Source organism: Kwoniella dendrophila, chromosome 4 (assembly GCF_036810415.1).
Source record: "Kwoniella dendrophila CBS 6074 chromosome 4, complete sequence".
Classification (NCBI taxonomy): Eukaryota; Fungi; Basidiomycota; class Tremellomycetes; order Tremellales; family Cryptococcaceae; genus Kwoniella; species Kwoniella dendrophila.
Window position 1 is genome coordinate 1,043,754 of NC_089479.1, and position 20,923 is coordinate 1,064,676.

A 20,923-nucleotide genomic window follows, 5' to 3' on the forward strand; every position below is an offset into this window, starting at 1 on the left:
AAATGTTTATAATCTTGTATAACATAGTTTGGTCTGGATTTATATATAGGATGAAATCGTATGTGTTTCGATATGATAACATTATTTGTACAATTTATGCATTTTTTACATCATTTACATTTAACGTTACATATAACAAGGTCTTAACTGCTCACGATCAACGTGATAGTTTCCAAAACAAAGTAACTACAACAGCTTGTGCCATATGCTATCCAAAAATCTATAATCATGAAATATCGTTGAATCTCGTATATATCTATCGTAAACAAATGACCAAAATACGTGTCAAAGATGTATGAGATGAATGATAATGATCACTGGGAATAATGTGTTATTATGTAAATTTAAACAGGATCAACGTTCAAGCATGACTGCCGTTTTTGCACTGGATCGAATCCAACAACTATCAGCGGTTGCAAACGACAGGGACTGTTTTAGATTCTAACTTACCGATGAACATACTTTATCCTTGGTTCTAGTTTGACATTTACACTTTGTACATTCACATTTATGATCATCTGGTAGATAACCTGTTGTCATATTTACAGGTACAACCTTCAACCCACAAGGGTAATCGAGTGGAGGTGTTAATGGATTTGTTAAACACATCTTCGTTAAATTATGTTGTTGTCACACGATAAACAGTGATAATCGATTTAGTCGTTGGGTTCAGGTTCGGGAAGAGGGATGTTAATATCAATAGGTTGTAATGGTTTTCTAGGTTCGCTATACACAATTGGTGATGAGAGTGTGCTTGGGATTAACGTTCTGATCAATATTACCTTTGAAGTAAAGCTGGGATGAGCTAGAAAATAGTATGTTTGATAATTCTTGAATATTTACAACTTGGAAGAAGGTTTACGAGGTGGTAAAGGCGGAGGCTGGAGTACGGGAGCGGGTCTGGGAGGCAAAGGAGGAGGGTTTGAGGGTTTCCTAGGAGGTAATGGAGGTGGATTTGACAGCTTGATTTAACTTGAAGTTGGAGGAGGAGGATTAGAAGGCCTAGGAGGAGTTGGACTTTTATCTACGGTTGTTGGGGTTATTGTAGTCGTTTGAAGAGAAGGGGATGGTCGAGGGATCGGGGTTTGTAATTGGTCTTGATGGGACACCTTGGAAAATGGCTGTTGAAGATGGGAATAAAGCTAATTTACTACTATCTCCGTTAGCTTGAGAAGAGTTCTGTTGAGAAGAAGATGCGGAGGTGGAAATTTGGTTTTGATTTGGGTTGGACGTGTTGGGCAATTTTTCTTTGGAAGTAAAGGTATATATACCAGTGAAACAAATTTCTCTCCTAGGGAGCCTTGATATGATTTATATGATAAGAATTGGATTGAGTTATCTTGAATTTGAATTTGAGAAGCAGTGTTTCGTTGAATCAAGTTACCGGAAGAGGTTGAGGTAATTCTAAAGAATGACAACCTTTATATATCTTGTAAATGTGGAAATTGTAGTGTCATTTAACGTTTATCGTTTGATGTAGCTCTAAAGTATTCTTTGAGAAGCTTGAAACTTAAACGAGGGTTCCTTTGCACTGCGTTCTACACCAAGATGGAAGGTGAACAAATTATAAGAATTTTCTCCTTCAAACACAGGAATTTGAGAAGCTCGAATGTCGCCTAAACCGTTGATCAGAAGTTTTAAATTGCTAATAATGACATCTTGTGAGGTAAGCAGATCTTTATATATGCTTCTTTACTTCTGATTCTGATTCGAGTCATCTAATGTTCCTGAGGAAGAATACCTAATTGAGTAAGTCGTGATGCTAGAAAAGAAAGATTTGATCAAACCATAAAAACGTTGTTTTTTTAAGGCGAGCTGAGAATTAGAAGTCAACGAATCTGCTTGTATATATACAAGCGAATCTTGACGTATCACCTCCGATATAGGTAGATTAATCCTTGACGTGTTGATTGATGCTGTTTGAGTTCGTTGAATGTGGTAGTCTCAGGTACATTGAACAACGTGATTCCTTCGTTTTTTTTGGCTTCTATTCCTTTCTTGAGTCAATTAATGATGTTGAAACTAGAATCCTGTTGAGATCTTTTTGATGAATAAACCCGATCGATATTTGAATTTGATGAAACACAAGAAAGCTGTGAAAGGGTTGAAGCCAAAGGATGTTGAACGAGTTATCTGAGATTCAGTGAATTCTGACTGGAATCAAATGATAAATTAGTTATAAATAAAGTATAATAAACTCGTTTGAATGAGATGTAAAGGAATTTTGGCTTCCAATTGACAGTAAGAGTTGACAGTAAGAACGAAAGGAATTGCCTTAGATATATTCTAAATTAGAATATTTGAAGCACGCAGGTCGGATTTTTCAATGTTGAAAAAATGGTAAGAGTTGAATACTTGTAGTTTATGGGTCGTCGTTTCCCCCTTACTATATTTACATAATTTCCTCGTTATTTTACCTGGACTGCTGTATACATTCGTTGACCGGACATTCGTCTCCTTCCTTGGCTACCATTTTGATTGTTTGTTTTTTTACTTGTATCAAGGGGGAAACACTTTCTAGCGTGTATCTTTTGAAAGGGTGAACTGAATGCTGTGCATATTAAACTGTACCGAGAACATTGTATTTGGATTTTATCTGGAGTTCCCACGGAGAAGCTATAGAGAATTGAAGAATAAGTTTCAAATTTATACCTTATTGCAGGTAGAATAGCCAAGGACATAAGATAAGACAATCAAAATATAGCATCCCAAGGTGTAACATGGAAATATTTGAAAGGAATGTGGTTGTAGGCTGTTGGAAAAGTTGAAAGTCCAGAACATGAAATGGATTAGTCCTATACTTATCCATAGTATAGCCCGTTCGTTAATATCCGCGGCGCCGCAACTTTATTTCCGCCTTTTTGTTCCTTCTCACAAGAATTAACGGAGATCATACTACATACATGATGTTCCTATATTATCCTAACAGTAACCTTACTGGCTTCGAAGCTGGAGGGATCAAATTCGCTGAAGAGAGATGAACTAGATCTGCAAGCAAGATATATTCAATATCAATGTCCTCCTTGTGCCAAGAAGGTCTCGTTTAAACCCCATGTGACAAAGGAAACTTGGCAATGCAACATTTAAGCGCTATTTGGCGGGTCTAGGCGATATCACAACACGAGAGTAAATGGGCAAATGGGACCAATCGATCTTAAATTTGAGCTAAGCTCGAAATGACGGATACTTGCGTGACTATTTAACAGATTTAGACAAAAGAAGACAAAACAATACATCTCCTCATGTTAAAAGTGGTAAAAAAAAAACAAACAAAACAACCCGTCTTGTCATCTTTTCATGATAGTATTGATAGTAGCAAAGGTAAATCACTTTGGCTTGTTGAGACAAAAAGCCCAAAAGAGAAATGAGAACAAGATGATATAGCTATGTATATATACGCTGAAGAATAGCCTGAATATGAATTAGATTATGATAAATATGGAAAGTCAAAACCAAAATTTAAATGCTATATGTATACCTCGTAATTCTCCTGTAGAGAGCTAGAACCATTTCACAAATGACAAAAGAGAATGAATATCATAAAAAGTAAGATAGATGTTAAAATAAAAGACAAAAGATAAGAAAAGGAGACACAGAAACGAAACAAAATAAGATGTATACAGATGAATAGAAATGAGCGAAACTAAAAAAGTCGTAGTGGGATTGAAGCAGATATCATATTTCGAGATGCTGGCGAACAGACCCTCTGTGAAACCACTTAAGCTTTGAGAGCAACGGGAGGAGTTTCAATAGATGCGAGAGCGGCAGCAGCTCCTACGGCGGAAGCAAAGCTGATAGGGGCCTTTTTGATTTCTGGAATTGAGGCTGGAGCTGGAGTGGATGAGACTTGAGCTGGAGTGACGGCTCCCGATTGAGCGGCTGAAGAAGGTTTGGTTGAAATGATGACTGCGTCAGATTCAGAATCGGAGTCCATAGTGACACTCTGTATGAGGGGGAATCAAACGAATTAATTAGTGGTTGCGAAACGCAAAACTGTATTATAAGTAAATACTTACACCAGCTTTTTCACTCTTTTCACTTTCTCCATCAGTATCAACAGCTTTAACTTGAGGAACAGGCTCAGGTTTTGGTGGAGCAGGAGCAGATAGAACTTGAGCAGCAGTTTTACCATTCCAAGTAGAAGCATTGTTAGATTCTTTCTTTTCGTTTGGTGGTGTAGTTGTACCATTAGCACCACCTAAACCAAGAGCAGGGAACTCATGTGCTTGAGGTACACGTTGGTTTAAAGAAGAACCTTTCCTTTCACCAGCACCGTTTGAGGCTGATCTTGGGCCGTTATTAGCGAAATGTCCATGTCCGTGACCATTAACTTGAGGTGGTACTCTGGATCCAGCTCTTCTTGGATGTCCATTACCATGGAATGAAACGTTTGATGGAGCTGGTGAATGTGATCTTGAGTTATTTCCATTTGCATGTACTCTCTGTACTCCAGGTTGAGATGCTGATCTGATTATATTTGGTGTTGGCGCAGCAGCTGAAGTAGCTGCTTTGGTAGGAAGAGCGGTTGATGATTCTTGATTAGAAGCTTCTGTTTCACCTTCAACATTTACAGTAGGAATAGCGGCAGTGGTGGATTCTTGTTGTTCAGCAGTTGAGGGTGATTCACCATCAACAGCAGGTTTTGATTCTGATTTGTCGCCAGTTTCGGTTTCACCGTTGGCGTTACCATTCGTAGCATTAGCAGAAGCAGAAGCATTGATACCTTGTTGAGCTTGTGCAGCAGCCATTCGTTGATGTTGTAAGAATTGTATTTGTTGTTGGTGTTGTTGTTGTTGTCTGAAAGAAGGGTCATTTGGTCCACCGTTCATCATTCTGATGCCTCTAGGTGGTCTTGAAAAAGTGGGAATAGGAGGTAAAACACCTCTTACTACGTCTGGATGTCTTGAATCGTTACCTTCGGCATCTAAATGAGGGAATTTACAGAATTCGCCATTTCTACAGTTACCTTGATTGAAGAAAGCGCATGGTGGTGGGTTACCATCTTTCCAACTTCCTAATTTAGCTGATGATCCATTAGGTGCTGTAGCAGATTGTCTATTCATCCAAGGTTTTGGTGCCCCCGAGAAACTTGGTTTTTTACCATGTCCACCAAATGATTTGGAAAATTGTTGTTGTTGATTAAAACTTTGTCTTCTAGCATGTGCTGCTGCTGCTGCAGCTGCTGCGCCGGGATTAGGAGGACCATTGATAGCTACAGGAGGTAAAGGTGGCATGAAACCATTAGGAGGTGGTGAAGCAGCAGCAAAGAAAGCTTCAGCAGGTGGAATAGAAGGTAAAGAAGTTCCCAACATTGAAGGTGAGATTGATGACATACCAAATTGTGATGCAGAAGGAGGTGGTGACATTAATTCAGTAGGTAATTGTGGTTGGAAACCTGGAACGAAAACTGGTGCAATGGCTGATGGTACATGTGATTGATGTTGTTGTTGTGGTATAGATTGTTCATGCTGGGTATTATCGGTAATTGATTCAGACTGTTGTTGTTGTTGTAATTCCTGTGCTTGTTGTTGGGGTATATCTGATGCAGGTTGTTGTTGTGATTGATCTACTTGAGAAGGTACAAATGCTTGGTTGTTTGGAATGAAATAAGGTGTTGGTGGGTAAGGAGCTGGATAACCATTTTCATAACCTTGAGGTACAAAGTTGGCGGCAGGAGCTGGACCAGAAGGGTAGAATGGTTGAACTTGTCTAGGATGGAAGAAAACGCATGAAACTCCGTATTTGCAATTAGGGAAATTTCGACATGGAATGGTTTTTGATACTTCTGCTGGAGGAAGGTTGTTGGGGTTACCGCCATTTGGTGAGGCTAATAAACCATCTTTTCTAGATCCAGCTGGTCCAGATGGTGGAGGTGGCATAAACATTCCTCTTGGTTGTTGTCCATCTGTAGGGTAGAATCCAGGTTGTTGATAAAACTCTTGTGGGGGCATACCCATGAATTGAGGTGGCATACCGTACATTGGTTGAGGGTATAGTATAGAAAGCATTAAAGGATCGTTGGTGAGTCCAGGAGGAGGAATTATGGCTCCAGCTGAAAGAAGTTCTCTGACAACATCATGGTGATTTGCTCTTATAGCAAGGACAATAGGAGTGCATCCTGTATTGGCATCTATTGATGTATTACAGTGATTAGGGAGGATAATGGGATACTGATAGGACATTTGACGGATAGAAGGAGAGTAAAAGTACGTACCAAGAGTTTCCAAGTTCTCAAGACCTCTTGATAAAACAGCTCTGACATCTTCTAATCTACCTTCGGCACAAGCAACATGTAATTCACCAAGGTTGACGCTGCTCATTTGACTCTCAAATCCATCAATTTCACCATTAGAAACTTGTTGTTGACGTTGTTGTTGTTGTTGTTCAACATGAACATTTCCATATAAGTTTTCTTGCATGGTAGCTGCTTGATCAGCTTTGAGTTGTTCAATGGGAGTTTGAGCCTCGACTTGAGGAGCTGAAGAAGCGGGTTCAATAGCCATTGTTTTCAGTGATTAATTGTTCTTCTCCAAATCTACTAAGTGTAGATTCTTCTCAGATTTGAACGTAGAGATTTCAGCAATGTATCACGGCCAATTTCTTTCGAGATGTCACCAGTCAAATTATCTAAAAAAACCCGAATACAATCCTATTTCGTTTATATGCTGATACAAGAGAGTATTTGATGTTAAGCTTTTTTTTTCACAGTCGGAAGTAGAAGTTATTGTTGAAAGTGCCGTATAAGAACTCTTTGTTTTGTAGGTGAACAGCCAAGACTTGTTGTTTCCTTGAAGTTTTTGTTGTTGACGGGTGAAGGAAGAGTCTTTCTTGAATAAGTACGGCTTTTATTATTTGTTTTATGGTAATAAAATCAAGGATGAGAAAAAGTTAACAAGTAGTAGCTAAACTAATCTATCTTCCAAGGTTAACTATAACTAATCTACGTATTCGTACTTCCCTTATATCGAAGACCAGGTTGTACAAACTTTTTTTTCTTTTTTTTCGAGGGTTTCTGAAAAAATAGCAAAATATCCGGTATGATTTTTTCTATTTACATATTTACATATTTACAGATTTACATATTTTATAGAAGGAAACCCTTAAATTAGGTTAACACGGAATTGTATTCAAGCATTACAAACTGTTCCTAATTCCCCATAGGATTCGTATTCGCGTCGGAACAGTTCGGCTGTATAGTTTTTGTAATGAACCATTAGAGACTCGTGGTTCCCATGTACCTGAAGAGTTTCATTGTTCCTGAACTTGAAACTTGTCATATAACCGGGAAAGCCAACAGAAGATGTCAAGCTGAAGGGTGTAGAAAAGTGAGTCGCATATTTGTAGACCACATGATAGTCCCAACTTTTACTTTCAATACGAAGTCGTATGCTGAATAGTTTTGCAATTATTGGTAAAAGTAATAATAAAAACGTATGTGCATGCATGATGATGATGGTTTTATCGTCTGTTTCTAGACTTTTTGATGTTTTCATTCCCCCTTATGATCATTCCATTCGTTAAGATTCGTATTCACGGTTGGTGCTGATTAGTCGTACATTTAATGGGATTCGCCTCGCAGATATTTATCTGCTCTTCCTAGTGCCCAGATACAGAAGATGAATTTGAAGGCTAAAATCAGAAGAGCTTATCAGTCAATTTGGGATTCATTCGCTCCATACCATTTTAACCATTACTTACCAGGATAATCAATAGCACAATTCTTGTTGAAAATACCTTCAGTATCCTCTTGTTCCCATCTACCATCTGGTTGTTGTCTACTCATAATCAATTTACAAGCTCTTTCGATTACAGATTTATCGTCGTATTGACCATAAATCAAAGCCAATACGGCCCAGGCGGTTTGAACCACTTGCGATTGTTCATGTTGAGCGTATTCTAGATTCACACAAGACTGATTTACAGTTTTATCGTTAGCGAAAACAAGACAAAAGAGGAGAATGGAGAGAGGGAAAAGAGGGGAAAGGCTTTTCATTAAACCATGCTACTCACCATATATGTTTCACCCCATCCTCCGTCTTCCATTTGCTTATCAGCTAAAAAGCTACATGCTCTTCTGACTCTTTCAGAATTAGCGCAAGTCTCTCCTGCAATACCAAGCGATTCAAGCGCGAACATTGTAGCGTATGTGAAGCAAATACCCCTATAGGGAAATTAGCCTGAATTAAAGTATGATTAGCGAAATTTGCTTACCATGATCCATACCAAGATCCATCAGGTCTCTGAACATCATGTAAGTACCCAATCGCCTTATTGACCGTGCGTCTGGTATACTTGATTAGCGCTCTGAACATTAGATGCACCGGTAGTAAAGAGACGGGACTTACTCAATATCTTCTGGTCGATAACTTGGATCGAGTTTTCTGAAATATGTTAATGCAGATAATACTGACGTAGTGCATCTGACAAATGAAACAAATAGAAGGTTTGATCAGCTGCTCTCTCCCAGACTTGTCGGTGAAGTCGTCAGACTCACTCGGGATACAGATAATCAACCATGATACTTCCGAAAACTTCGGCTGCATTGAGATATTCCATTCTTTCTGATCCTCTTTGCAATTCATAACTTGCATATCCGCCCGATGGATTTTGCATTGATAATAATGTATCAATGGAGTCCCTCATTCTTGGTAAGTCTATGGTTTTAGGTGCATATGGAAGTGATTGTATAGCAATGACCGCTTTGAGACCTTCAGCGGTACAATCACTGACCTGAGTAGTCGAAATAAGATAAGCTCCAGTACCTATAAAATTGGATGAACTTTGACAGATGGCTCATAACTTACAGTATAACCTTGTTCTGGAGTAGAGAAAGCCCAAGCACCTTTTGTTCTATGTCTGTAATTTTCTTTATACCATTTTGGGTTTTCTCTAATTTGAGCTTTATCTAACCAATCTAACATTTTCAAAGTAGATTCGTTATTTTCTGCTTCATTTGCTAAATTAGTTTCTACCATAGCTTGTGCCATAAATGCTAAATCCCATAATTGACTTCCATTTGTACCCATCATCATCAATCCATCTTTCCCTAACCATAAGAAATCATCTACTCTACTTAAATGTTTTTTGAATGCTTCTGAATCTTTACCTTCTTTTGCATACCTACAAACCATATTAAATGCTTTTGAAACCGGTCCAATAGTTTGATATCCTGTATTTTCATCTTCATAACATACCAATTGATATGCACGTCTATTAGCTAATTTTCTTAATGGTAACATACTTGAAAAACATGGTATGTTGGGACAAGCTTCATAATATGCTAAAAGTCCATGAGCCATATCCAATATTGGATGATGTGGATTATATACATCGATTGGGTTAACATTACTTCGCTGAGCCGACCATTTGATAGATTCATACGGTTGTGTGTAGAGTTCCTAATCATATCGAATCAGCATGTCATGCGAATTGCATACAAGGGCATGGATGGCTTACTTGACGTAACGAAAATACAAGAGGTGTAAAAGGTCCAACGAAACGGGTACCATAAAGATAACTCATAGGGGTAACTAAACAAACAAAAAACTAGATTAGCTGAAGAAATACGTGGTATGAAATATGGCGGAAGAGATACTTGCATGTTTGCCTTACATGAATCCACTATCATATTTTGAAAGGTTAGTTGATATTTTGCTTCATGTGATATCGTCATGACTTACCCATCTCCAAGGTGCAAATGGCAACCAATCGGGCAACAGCCTGTACTCCCATTACTTCAGTTCTGTACATATATAGGAAAATTGAAGCGCATAATGCTTACCATAATTCTGGAGGTATACTACCTACACCATCCCATTCATAAACACCCAGGACACTTAACCATACTTTTCCCCAACTTGGTATACAAGTTGCACCTCCTAAAATTTGATAAAATCGCTCGAATCAGTTATTTTTGGTTGACTCAAGTGCAAAGTTGAAATGATCTTACCCATTTCATGTATCAAAGCTCTAATTTCAGTCATTGGACCTTCATCTGGACCCATACCTAGTATACGTAAAGCTACATAATTCATAACTGTTCCATATACTGTTGGAGGAGCAGCTGTATGTCTTTAAATGCAATTATAAGCATGAGATCTCGTTGATATATGATAGACAGAAATGAAGTGATATTGAGAAACTTACAATCCCCAACCACCTTCTTTTCTCCTTTTATTCAATAAATATCTCTTGATTTCAGTTTCCTGCTCTGGTAATAGTTTCTGTCCACATACATGTAAACCTATGATCAATCCAGGGAGAAGGAAGAGTGGACCTAAATGATTTGTTAGTTATTGAATCGTTGGCTTAATTCTGTACTCGAAAGAATCTCAATTATCTGTGAAAAAATACTCACCTCCATATTCGGTTGAAAAGTGACCATCATGACTTTGTAATTGTTTATAAAATTGATAACCATTTCTTGCTGAATCTAATGGTGTTTTAGCTTTCGGTAATTCTGGACATTCCTATTTTAAATTATAACATATCATAGTATCAGCTACCACCGCATATAAAGCTTGATTCTACCCCGGAATGCTTGATGATTCGATTGTTTCGATGAGGTTGGGTTGAGTTGTAAAGTGGAAGAGTGAATACAACATATATTTTCTGTTTTGAAATTGCTTACAGTATCTAAACCAATCCAATACTTTTCAGTTACATCTTGTGGCCATGCTTCTCTTTCTTTTTCATCTCTCAAATATACCCATTTCTGTTGTCCATGCGAATCTTCGCCAACTTTTAACCTCCATCCTGATAAATCAGTAGAAGGGAATTTGAACTCCATTTCTCTTTCAGTTTTGTGAGATTGCTTGGTTGGGTTGAATAGAAATGATCGATTTCCTGAATTCAAGATCTGTGTGAACTATTCAGATTGCTACGAGATAAGAATTTGCGAGTACTGAACAAATGTTCAGTTTTGTATTTACTGATGGTACCCACTATTGGAAAGGTGTTACGAGCTCAAAAAGCAGGAATAAACAGACCATAGTAGTTACCGGTCGGCTATCACTGCTTAACCTTATCATTTCTGGATCGTACCATAATAACCTCCGACTGGCGTCATAACAAGGTTTCCTCGTAACAATTTAATACTCTATGCGAACGTGTATCAACCTGGTCAGGTCCATATGGCTTACAATATGCTACATCGAGAGAAGCACTTCTGTGAACTGATACGCTTCGAGGCTCTACGAATCAATATCCTAGAAGCTGCTTCATACGTGCACAACAACGACAATTACAACTTCACTTCTCTATGTGACATGACATTACTATTTTCAGTTCACATAGCATTTTTCATTTCTCTTAATTTACCCATAACATCGACTGGGTCGATTTTACCTGTAGCTTTTCTATAGGTGTAACGAATCACTCTCATCAGTATACCTCATCATCAGATAGTGTTGAATCAGGTCATTCATGAAAACTTACTGAGCTTCAGGTCTTTCAAGTCTCATAAACACATTCCACTTCTTTTCATCCCCGATGGTTGATTTACCGGTCGTACAATTGTCACTTTGAGCTTTGTTGAGTAATCTGATCACAAAGTTCTCTCATATAAGCAAGTTGTCTAATACAAGATCAAATTAGGCTGAACTTACCCTTTCAAAGCTTCATTTTCAGGTTCAATGGTTAATCCAAACTTGGCACTTCCTTTTGTATATTCATGACCGTTATATACAATAGTATCATCAGGCAACTTGGAAAGTTTAGTCAGTGCCGCATGCATTTCTTCGGATGTACCTATATTAAGAGATCAGCTGGGATTGCCAAGCATGTCATTAAGGGTTAAACCTAGAACGAACCTTCAAAGAAACGTCCACATCCAGCTAAGAAGAGTGTATCTCTATCCGAGGTAAATAATCAGCTGTGGTTTAAACGACCGATGGTGCTATAGAAGCTGACTGACCCTGTGAAGACACCTCTCTCTCCAGTCTTCTTATCTTCGATAAAGAAACAGATTGAATCCTGAGTATGACAAGGTGTATGGTAACATCTGAGAAAGTTAAACTCAGCTAGAAACCAGCAAATGGACTGTGAATTTATAGCTTACTTTACATCAATGTCTTGACCAATTTTGAATGTATCTCCATCTTTCACTACAACATTTGTACCTGGACTTTGTTTTGATCCAGCATATGCTTTGAGATTAGGATGTAACGACAACTGTTGTGTAATTATAATTCAGCTACGCTAAAGCCTCTTATATCCCTTGCGTCTCTTCTCCTATCTTCAGGTCTTCATGCTAGCCCAAATCAAGATTGCGTATGAGTCTACCAGATACCATATAATGAATATGCGATAAAATCACGTACGCATTACGCAGTCAAGTTATATCTGCAAGACACCCGCTTACAACCCCTACCGAACCACTCAGCTACTCCCCCTTCCCCCCTCCTCATGATAATAAAGATAATTGTGACTTACAAATTTAGAATTACCACCTGAATGATCATCATGATGATGAGTAGTAATTAAACTGGTCACTTCTACACCTTGTTCCTTGGCTGCTTTTGAGATCTTTGAAGCATCATAAGGGTCAATTACCGCCGCTTGTTTTGATGAGTCTACCAAAAGATACATCCAATTATCAGATCTTGCTTGAATTGGAATGACTTTCATTTTATTTCTATAGGTTTCATCAATAACCGGTCAATATCAATCTCAGCGTGCACAAAGGTGATCAGCTGAATTCAATCTCAACTTACGATATTGTACTGCTGAATGATCTTCTTGATGTTGTTGAAGCTTGATTGATATACTTGATCAAAATGGACATAGCTACAACTATGGCTGATACAACAAGGATAAATCTCAGAGGTCGTACAGCTATCATTTCATCTTACAACTTAGATTCAAGCATACTAGTTACCTGACCATGAACCTACCAGACGTCATTTATTGGGAATCACCTCCACCCATCATGTTCATCTGCCATTAGCCTATAAAAGTTATTTCGTTCCCCCATTTTGGTCAACAGCTTCGGCTTTCCTGGATCTGAATCACGTATTGAGTTCCCGTGTCTCGCGTTTGTGTCTCACTTTGGCTCGCCCAGACTTTACTTGAATTTAACATTATTATGAGAAGCGGAGAAGGCCACCTATTTAATGTATATATGTGGTGTGCCGTTTGAACGTTTGAACAGGCTGACTACGGTCGATCGTTGATTATGGGATTATTGGGAAATAGCACTGAAAACTGATCTTACTCTGTTTTGTCACATTGAACATTACTTTTAATTATCATAACTTTCCTGGTTGTATATCGGATTTTATCTCGCACTGGTCAAACACTGTATTATCAACGTTGTAGCTGGACAAAAGTAACAAACGAAACGCGAATACACCTAAGGAGACATATACCGACACACGTTAAGAAGACGAAAACGATAAAATATTCAGATTCAGATTCAATTGAATTGAAATACGATGATGGGATTTAAAAAGAAATTGACCTCTTTCCTACCTTTGGATGTAAGTTTCAAATAAAATAGCTTTCATGTCTGCTCAAAATCTTCACAACTTCTGATGGGCAAGAATACATTACTGATAAACCCAAATTGACTCATGTAGGCTCAAAGTCGATTACAAAATGTATTAACTGTAGAATGGGAAGGTCAAGGTAAAACAGTTTTGGTTGAATTACCTAATAGTGATGTGAATAGAAATGACAATAATGAAGTTGAAATGGCTGGATTAACTTCGAATTCTGGAGCATATGGTAGATTGAATGATGATGAATACGATGTAAGCTTCAATATGAATTATAACCTATGATTCGAAGATTTACTTACGAATAATCTTGATTATAAATAGGATGATAGATCATATTCCAGACCTTCCAGATCACAGTACAATAATAATAATAGTGATTCATACTATTCCTCATCCTCATCATCATCACAACATAGAAAACAATCATCATATTCATCAAAAAACTTGCCACCTTTACCGCCAACAAGTTCAGGTTCAGCTTCTGGATCAGGATACAATACAAGTTCTTCTTCATCAAAAGTAGGATATAGAAATCAAAATCCATTTGAACCTGAATATAATTCACCACAACCTTCATCATCTTCAACTTATTCTTCTTCTTCAAGTCCATATACAGGATTTACACCTCAATTTAGTAATCAAGCTACTTTTGGTAACAATACTGAAATTAATTCAGGAGGAAGTTTAAATAGGAATAAACAGAAAACAATCCCGAATCCATGGGGGAAAACTTATAGAGCAGATGATATTGATTTTTTAGGTGATGATTTAGGTAATAATAACAATAACAATAATGGTTCTTACGGTTATAACGATTATAATGATCGGAATGGTTTACGTAGTCCAACTAGTTCGGCAGGTACAAGAGATAGTCAAGGTAGTAGTAATGCCAATAGTTTAGAAAATCCATTCAGATAAGATTGTTTGCGCTATATATTCCTCATTAGGTTGAAATGGGGATCGGTAAAAGGGACATTTCCTAAGTTAGATAGACCTGTAGTTTTGTATTTTTCATTCTTTTTGTTCCTTTCTTCTATATCTTGTAATCCGTTTGTATGACAAAAATCTGATTTTCCCCTCTTTTCTTTTACTTTGTTTTCGTTGTAGCATCATGATTCTGGATTATCTATACCTTTTGTATTTTTGTACTAGGGACATTACTAGAAATGCTATACCTCACAGATTTCATAGGCACTTTAGGCACTTTATGGGTTCTGAATCATCTTTTTAATCATTCATTCGTCATCATTCGGAAGCATGTACAATATGAGCAAGAACAATCTATAAATCTAATTCACTATCTTCAAAATTGATTGTATCCGGACAGTAGCTATGAAATCGCATCAAAAACACCACTCCACATATTATAGTTCCATCTACCACCATCTTTGATTTCTTTCCCTTTGCCTTGAATGATAATTTCTTTGTTATTCTTTAGGATTTCAAAGTAAACTTTACCAATTTTGAATGGAATAGGTATTAAATTTACCGACGACCCGACATTTACAATAATAGGTTCATGAGCCACATCTCCATTTTGGACATGTAAGGTAAATTTGTCATCTAACGAATATTTTGATCCGGGTAAAATGATGAAAAAGTTCAAGAGATCTTGTGCCTATTAAAATCACGGTTATGATCAAAATCGATAAACATCAAATCAGCACTTAGCTCATGTATGTATAATGGTATCTCAATTGCTGTTATCTAACGTTGATAGAAGGACATACCCATTCCGAATGATCAGGTTTCCCAACATGATCTTCAGCCATTAACATATTTTTACTTTGAGTTCTATACCAAACTATCATTTTACCTCTTTCGTCTGCTTCCAAGGTCGATTCGAGATTATCGTTTTTCGTTGAAGGAGGACGTTGTACTTGATCTTTCCATTGCTTAATGAAATATTTCGTCATCATTTTAAAACCTTCATGATTCATACCATTTGTCCAATCTTCTGAGCCTGGTTGAGCACCTAATATAGGTCCTATATAATGTGATTCGCCAAAATCATTCCATGATATGATTTGTAGCATCTCAGGTGATTCCCAAGGTGGTAACGATAATAATTGTAAGAATCGTGTTGGAAGCAGTAAATCGTCTGATCGATCTGTTGTAGTTGAACAGCAGTTCTGAATTAGCCGTATATCCATTGACCAGTCTCAATTGGCCTATCTCGATTGGCGTTTTATTGTACGTGCTAATGCGACAGACTTACAAATCCAATTTCTAAGTTTGAACGCAATGAGATATAATGAGAACTGATCAGCGATTACATTCTGATAGTTTGGCTAGAATTACTCACTTGTTCCAAGCCCATTCACCTTCTGTACCATAATGAGTGAAAAATAAAGGTGATACTGATGCCATGTATGGTTTTTTCTATCAATTAGTTACAATTAGCAGTAACTCTTCTGTGGTGCGTAACAGAGAGAGGGAGAGTTATCGACTCACATGCTTTAGAAATGGCTTATCAGAGTCTAGATTGACTGTATGATTTCCCATTGGCCTAAACATTTTATAATCAGTCTATAGTGAACTTGATCTTGCTTTGATTGGTAAAGATGAACTCCTTGAACTTTCGATACCCGACTTACCATGCACCATTCCAATGAAAAGCTCCATCAACGTAATTTTTTTCCAGAATTTCTTCAGGAGGTAAGAAGAATGAAGGTATGAAGAAGACCTAAATATCGTTAATCAGTTCAGTTCAGTGTTCCATTTGATTTTCGTTTTTGCGTTCCTTTTTCAACAGAACAGACAAAGAGAATCAAGCATATCTTATGAGATGACTTACTTTTTCTCCTAAATTTCTTCCCACTTCGCGAATGACCTTCTCCCAGCTTTTATCACCTAATTCATGTCCTCCAAAAGTACTTAAAACTATCCTATCTTTATCCCATTTAAGTTGTGATTTTTTACCAGATTCAATTATTTTTGTGACTTTGTCAATTAACAGCTCTGGATCTTTTGGTAATACCATTAAATCTAGAGATAAGAATAATTTCAATTTGTATTCTGATGATCGAACTATTCTGTAAGCTATCGATGCTTGGTTCAATTGCCATTCTTCGGGACCAAGATTTAATGCTAATGCATCTCTATATAACTCTTCCCATCAGCATGCGATCTGAAGGGATTCCTTTTATAGGAGCGATCACTCACAAACCTGTATCTTGAGCTAAATCAAAAGTCTTTATCCAGTCTTCTTCTGTGAATGGGTAAGTATTTCCTAGCTATATTGATCCAACAAAATTAGGTTCATATTAAAGCGGATACATCTAACTGGGTAGAATCAATCAATCTTGACTTACCATAAAATGAGCAACTGCCAATCTAGGTCTACCAATCTCGCCATCTCCCTTTCCAGGTCTATCAACATCTCCGACTCCCCCTTTTGGACCTTTTGATTTACTGAACCATTGCATTTTTAACGTTTGAACGGTTAAGAGGAGAAATAAGATTGCTAAGATTGGTCGAAAGAATGGATGCGAAGTTATAGGCTTCATACCTCTAATCTGTTGTCCACCTCCGACTAGCTTTCAACTAAAGATAAAGTGGATAGCATGAATCTATTTTGTTGATTATTTGCACAACATCATTTGTTGTAAGAGTACAGACTGACATTCTCAAGAGTTCAAAGCCGCACGATCAAAGAAGCTCTAAGGTGGTCAAGGCACCGTTCGCGTTTGATTTGTTTGGTTCCGTCTCCTAGACTACGACTGTAGCAACCAATACAGTATATTCCTTGAACATCGTAGCTGTGAACGTTTGCGGGACTTATTTATGCATGATATTTCATGTTACCTTTCAAAGTCTGGTCTAGCAATATCTTATGGGAATTACAGGCTTAGGTGGTTCATGGATCTTGTCTTCTTGTTCAAGCTGTCTGGATTTATTCCCCTCAATGATATTGTCAATGCTTTTCCCTTTAAGAAGTTTCACTGCTTACGCTTTGGTCCGCTCCAACAAGGGCTGTCAGTGGAAAAGCAAGCGAAGAGAACGATACATATATAGCATGTCGCCTCATCTTTGTGTGCCCAACATCCTTCCTTCAAGTACATCTTCAGCTTTTCTTTGATCTCATTCGGTACTCGTCCCATACACCAAGCGACGTTTACGAACAAGAAGCATCAGTCATCAATTCGTAGTGACCAATTTGGCTCGTCGGCGAGAATTCTTGGAGGATGGAGAATATGTTATTCGGATTCATGACGACACAGCTTCAGTGAATGTAGATTCGAGAAGTAATGATTATCATAGTACAGGATCTTCAAATGAAATATGGCAAAGAACGTTTACCAAGGAATGGTGTAATCCCAACGATGAAAAATTATTTTAAGGTATAAATGAACATGTCAAAACTGCCTCTAGCCGGCGTTCAGATTCTGTTCTTTATGATCCATGGGTATGAACTACCTCAGATATAAATCGAGCAACATGGTAATTCAGTACCTCTACGAGCGTCTTTGCAGGGGGTATGTCATAGAGTCGGCGATACTGTTGATTGATTAAGGAGAACCAGGAGAGCAGTCTATATGTTTGACAGATATATTACATATTTGTTAATGTTTTATGTTCTCAAAAATGCGTATTCTATTCCGCGGTGTTTAGCGCCGGTTAAACCGGGAATATACAGAACCAAAAGAGGTTATATAGAGTAAATGTTATTGGTTGGCCCCGCCTTCGGTAAATATAGGTAAAGCTGGAATCATTCAAACATGTCATCAGCAACCGGTGAATGCTTGTTCCTTGCTTAGCGATCATCCCAATATTTGACTCAGCTCTTCTCGTTATGTTGAGTCGAGAATTGAGTTGATTGTCGATGCATAGAGGACAGAAGTCAGCCATCATCGAATGAATGTCTTTTAAAGAACACTGTGAATATTCCTCAATCTTTCAAGCTGATTTATATTTGTTCAAACGCGCTAATAGATAAATAGGTGAGTCTCTAGGAAGAAAGATCTTGTATTCAGGCAGTCAGGTGCCTGTGAACATGATATGCGATTTCCGGAAACGCGGTGATGAATCTAGGGATGAGTAATGATTAATCACCTGATCTGGAGAGAGAAGGAGGACTAGCACTACTCACTGTATTCCACATCCAATCACATTACGGGCGTTTCCCATACCCCATACTATACCCACCTTTCTATCCCACCTACAGTACTTTCTATATATCCCAAACACGCATGCTATATATTTGGATTGTTATCACTATACATAATTCTGCAATAGGAAGCTAATATTAGATATATAGTAGATAAAATGTCTTTGAGAACACCAATGCTTAGAACAGCTTGTGCTAGAAGAGCTGGACAATCTGTTCAACTTAGAACTCAAGTCGTAAGAAGAAGATTCGCTTCTGGTGGACCTGAAGTAGTGAGTTTACCCAACGTGTATACATCAAAGCAGAATTACTTCAGAGATATACTATGTAGTTAGAAGTGCTCAAGCTGATCTATGCATGATTTCACTTAGAACCCACCACCACCTCCTAGATCATCATCCGTACCATACTTATTAGCTGGTGTTGGTTTAGCTGCAGCAGGTGCAGCATATCTCTTTTATGGTACAGATGGTACACCAAGAGAAACTGCTAAAGAAGTTGGTTCAGCTGCAAGAGGTGTCGCTGCAGCTGCAGAAGGTAAATTAGGTTTAAGACACAGTCAAAAAGATTATCAAAAAGTTTACGATAAAATCGCTGAAACTTTGGAACAAGAGGGTTATGATGGTATGTTTTATTCTCTCATTTCTTCAATGATACCTCTCTCTTTCTTCTGCTACACATGAGTCACGCCTGTTCTTATACCTTTCACTGCCTGCCTTATCCTGTCTTTCCTCATTTCGACGCTTGTTTCCTCCCTTACTCATCTCACTCCCCCTCCCATCGTCTTACTGGTTCATTTCCCGACCATTGCCTTACCCCCCTGTCCGTCCCCTTCAAGCTTGTGTCGTGATATCCTACGGGTTCGAAGGCATTTGTGTCGATAATTCTGTAGTATCCAGAAGCGCTGTGTTTTACTGATGCAACTTACGTACTGTGCTTTATAGACGGTTCACTTGCTCCTGTCCTCATTAGATTAGCATGGCATTCATCAGGAACTTACAACAAAGAAGATAACACCGGTGGATCAAACTACGCTACAATGAGATTCAAACCTGAATCTACTCACGGTGCTAACAATGGTTTGGTAAGTGTTTTCATTCTCTTTCCGCATACAGGATTCTCACGAATATACTAATTCTCAAAATATTCAATATCATCAGAACATCGCAAGAGACCATATGCAAAAGATTAAAGATGAATTCCCATGGATTTCATATGGTGATCTTTGGACTTTAGGTGGTGTTGCTGCCGTTCAAGAATCAGGTGGTCCAACTGTACCTTGGAGACCAGGAAGAATCGATGGTTTCGAACATCACGTTACTCCAGATGGTAGATTACCTGATGCCGCTCAAGCTCAAGATCACTTGAGATTCATTTTCTACAGAATGGGGTAAGTTGAGACCATCTTGTATTCTTCATCAACTTGTCTGCTTCCACCAATTAAGGATATCTCTGCTAACTCCTTACCTCCATATCTAGCTTCAATGATCAAGAAATCGTAGCTCTCTCAGGTGCTCACGCCATGGGTAGATGTCACACCGGTAGGTCTTCCTTCGTACTAATTCTATGACCATTCGTGCAGAAAGCTGATTTCAGATATCCAGACCGATCCGGTTTCGAAGGTCCATGGACTTTCTCCCCTGTAACCTTCTCTAACCAATACTACACCTTACTTCAAGATGAACCATGGCAATGGAGAAAATGGTAAGTCTTTTCCAGCGTACTCATCAGTCTTGTATATACACATAGATACTGACCGGAATGGCTGTCACTTACAGGAAAGGTCCCGCCCAATACGAAGACAAAAAGACTAAATCCCTTATGATGCTTCCGTAGGTCTAATCATGTTTACTTTTTCAACATCTAGGTTCAGCTGTTAACATCCCCCTTCTCATGCAGTACCGACATGGCTCTTGTCAAAGACAAATCTTTCAAGAAATTCGTTGATGTTTACGCTAAAGATGAACAAGCCTTCTTCAACGAGTGAGTCAAGATGGTTTTACGCAATGGATCCATTTTGCCGATCTCGCTAATCATGATTTGCTATATATGCTTAGTTTCTCCAAAGCATTCGCCAAACTCCTTGAACTTGGTGTACCAACATCTCAATTCGCTGGTGAAGCTTGGAACATGGGTAGTCAATAGATCAGATAGTATATGGGCTGTTTTCGAGTGAAGCGATTTTGTATCGATATCTTAAGGTTATATAGGTTCTCTAATATAAAATGATACAAAATGCATGTACATGTGTATGAGTTTGGCAAAGCCCCACATTCATCTTTGACCGAAATTCGGACATTCATTGCAATAGCCT

General features: G+C 38.1%; 6 protein-coding genes across 6 annotated transcripts; 2 read left to right on the forward strand and 4 right to left on the reverse strand.

Moving 5' to 3' along the window:
- Nucleotides 1-3,718: 3,718 nt before the first annotated feature.
- L201_003513 (uncharacterized protein) lies at nt 3,719-6,503 on the reverse strand (the record flags this gene model as incomplete). Its single annotated transcript, XM_066219266.1, has 3 exons — nt 3,719-3,943; nt 4,017-6,130; nt 6,215-6,503. 3 exons carry the CDS (start codon nt 6,501-6,503, stop codon nt 3,719-3,721), a joined length of 2,628 nt encoding a protein of 875 aa, XP_066075363.1.
- A 1,055-nt stretch (nt 6,504-7,558) lies between these two features.
- Nucleotides 7,559-10,789, reverse strand: L201_003514 (uncharacterized protein; the record flags this gene model as incomplete). The annotated part of the gene is made up of 15 exons (XM_066219267.1): nt 7,559-7,629; nt 7,699-7,912; nt 8,011-8,161; nt 8,212-8,283; nt 8,346-8,420; nt 8,495-8,730; nt 8,805-9,398; nt 9,457-9,530; nt 9,600-9,621; nt 9,681-9,720; nt 9,782-9,878; nt 9,950-10,071; nt 10,147-10,276; nt 10,358-10,469; nt 10,631-10,789. 15 exons carry the CDS (start codon nt 10,787-10,789, stop codon nt 7,559-7,561), a joined length of 2,169 nt encoding a protein of 722 aa, XP_066075364.1.
- A 498-nt stretch (nt 10,790-11,287) lies between these two features.
- On the reverse strand, nt 11,288-12,627 carry L201_003515 (hydroxyacylglutathione hydrolase; the record flags this gene model as incomplete). The annotated part of the gene is made up of 7 exons (XM_066219268.1): nt 11,288-11,357; nt 11,437-11,541; nt 11,607-11,748; nt 11,811-11,851; nt 11,915-12,001; nt 12,059-12,171; nt 12,433-12,627. 7 exons carry the CDS (start codon nt 12,625-12,627, stop codon nt 11,288-11,290), a joined length of 753 nt encoding a protein of 250 aa, XP_066075365.1.
- Nucleotides 12,628-13,433: 806 nt separating this feature from the next.
- On the forward strand, nt 13,434-14,417 carry L201_003516 (uncharacterized protein; the record flags this gene model as incomplete). The annotated part of the gene is made up of 3 exons (XM_066219269.1): nt 13,434-13,478; nt 13,578-13,751; nt 13,821-14,417. The coding sequence occupies 3 exons, from the start codon at nt 13,434-13,436 to the stop codon at nt 14,415-14,417; spliced, it is 816 nt and encodes a 271-aa protein (XP_066075366.1).
- A 412-nt stretch (nt 14,418-14,829) lies between these two features.
- L201_003517 (uncharacterized protein) lies at nt 14,830-16,927 on the reverse strand (the record flags this gene model as incomplete). The annotated part of the gene is made up of 9 exons (XM_066219270.1): nt 14,830-15,117; nt 15,230-15,609; nt 15,718-15,728; nt 15,805-15,881; nt 15,954-16,008; nt 16,097-16,185; nt 16,297-16,600; nt 16,665-16,735; nt 16,814-16,927. 9 exons carry the CDS (start codon nt 16,925-16,927, stop codon nt 14,830-14,832), a joined length of 1,389 nt encoding a protein of 462 aa, XP_066075367.1.
- A 1,840-nt stretch (nt 16,928-18,767) lies between these two features.
- Nucleotides 18,768-20,754, forward strand: L201_003518 (cytochrome c peroxidase, mitochondrial; the record flags this gene model as incomplete). The annotated part of the gene is made up of 9 exons (XM_066219271.1): nt 18,768-18,881; nt 18,981-19,233; nt 19,554-19,693; nt 19,770-19,999; nt 20,089-20,150; nt 20,214-20,313; nt 20,388-20,441; nt 20,509-20,592; nt 20,667-20,754. 9 exons carry the CDS (start codon nt 18,768-18,770, stop codon nt 20,752-20,754), a joined length of 1,125 nt encoding a protein of 374 aa, XP_066075368.1.
- Between the last annotated feature and the right edge of the window lie 169 nt (nt 20,755-20,923).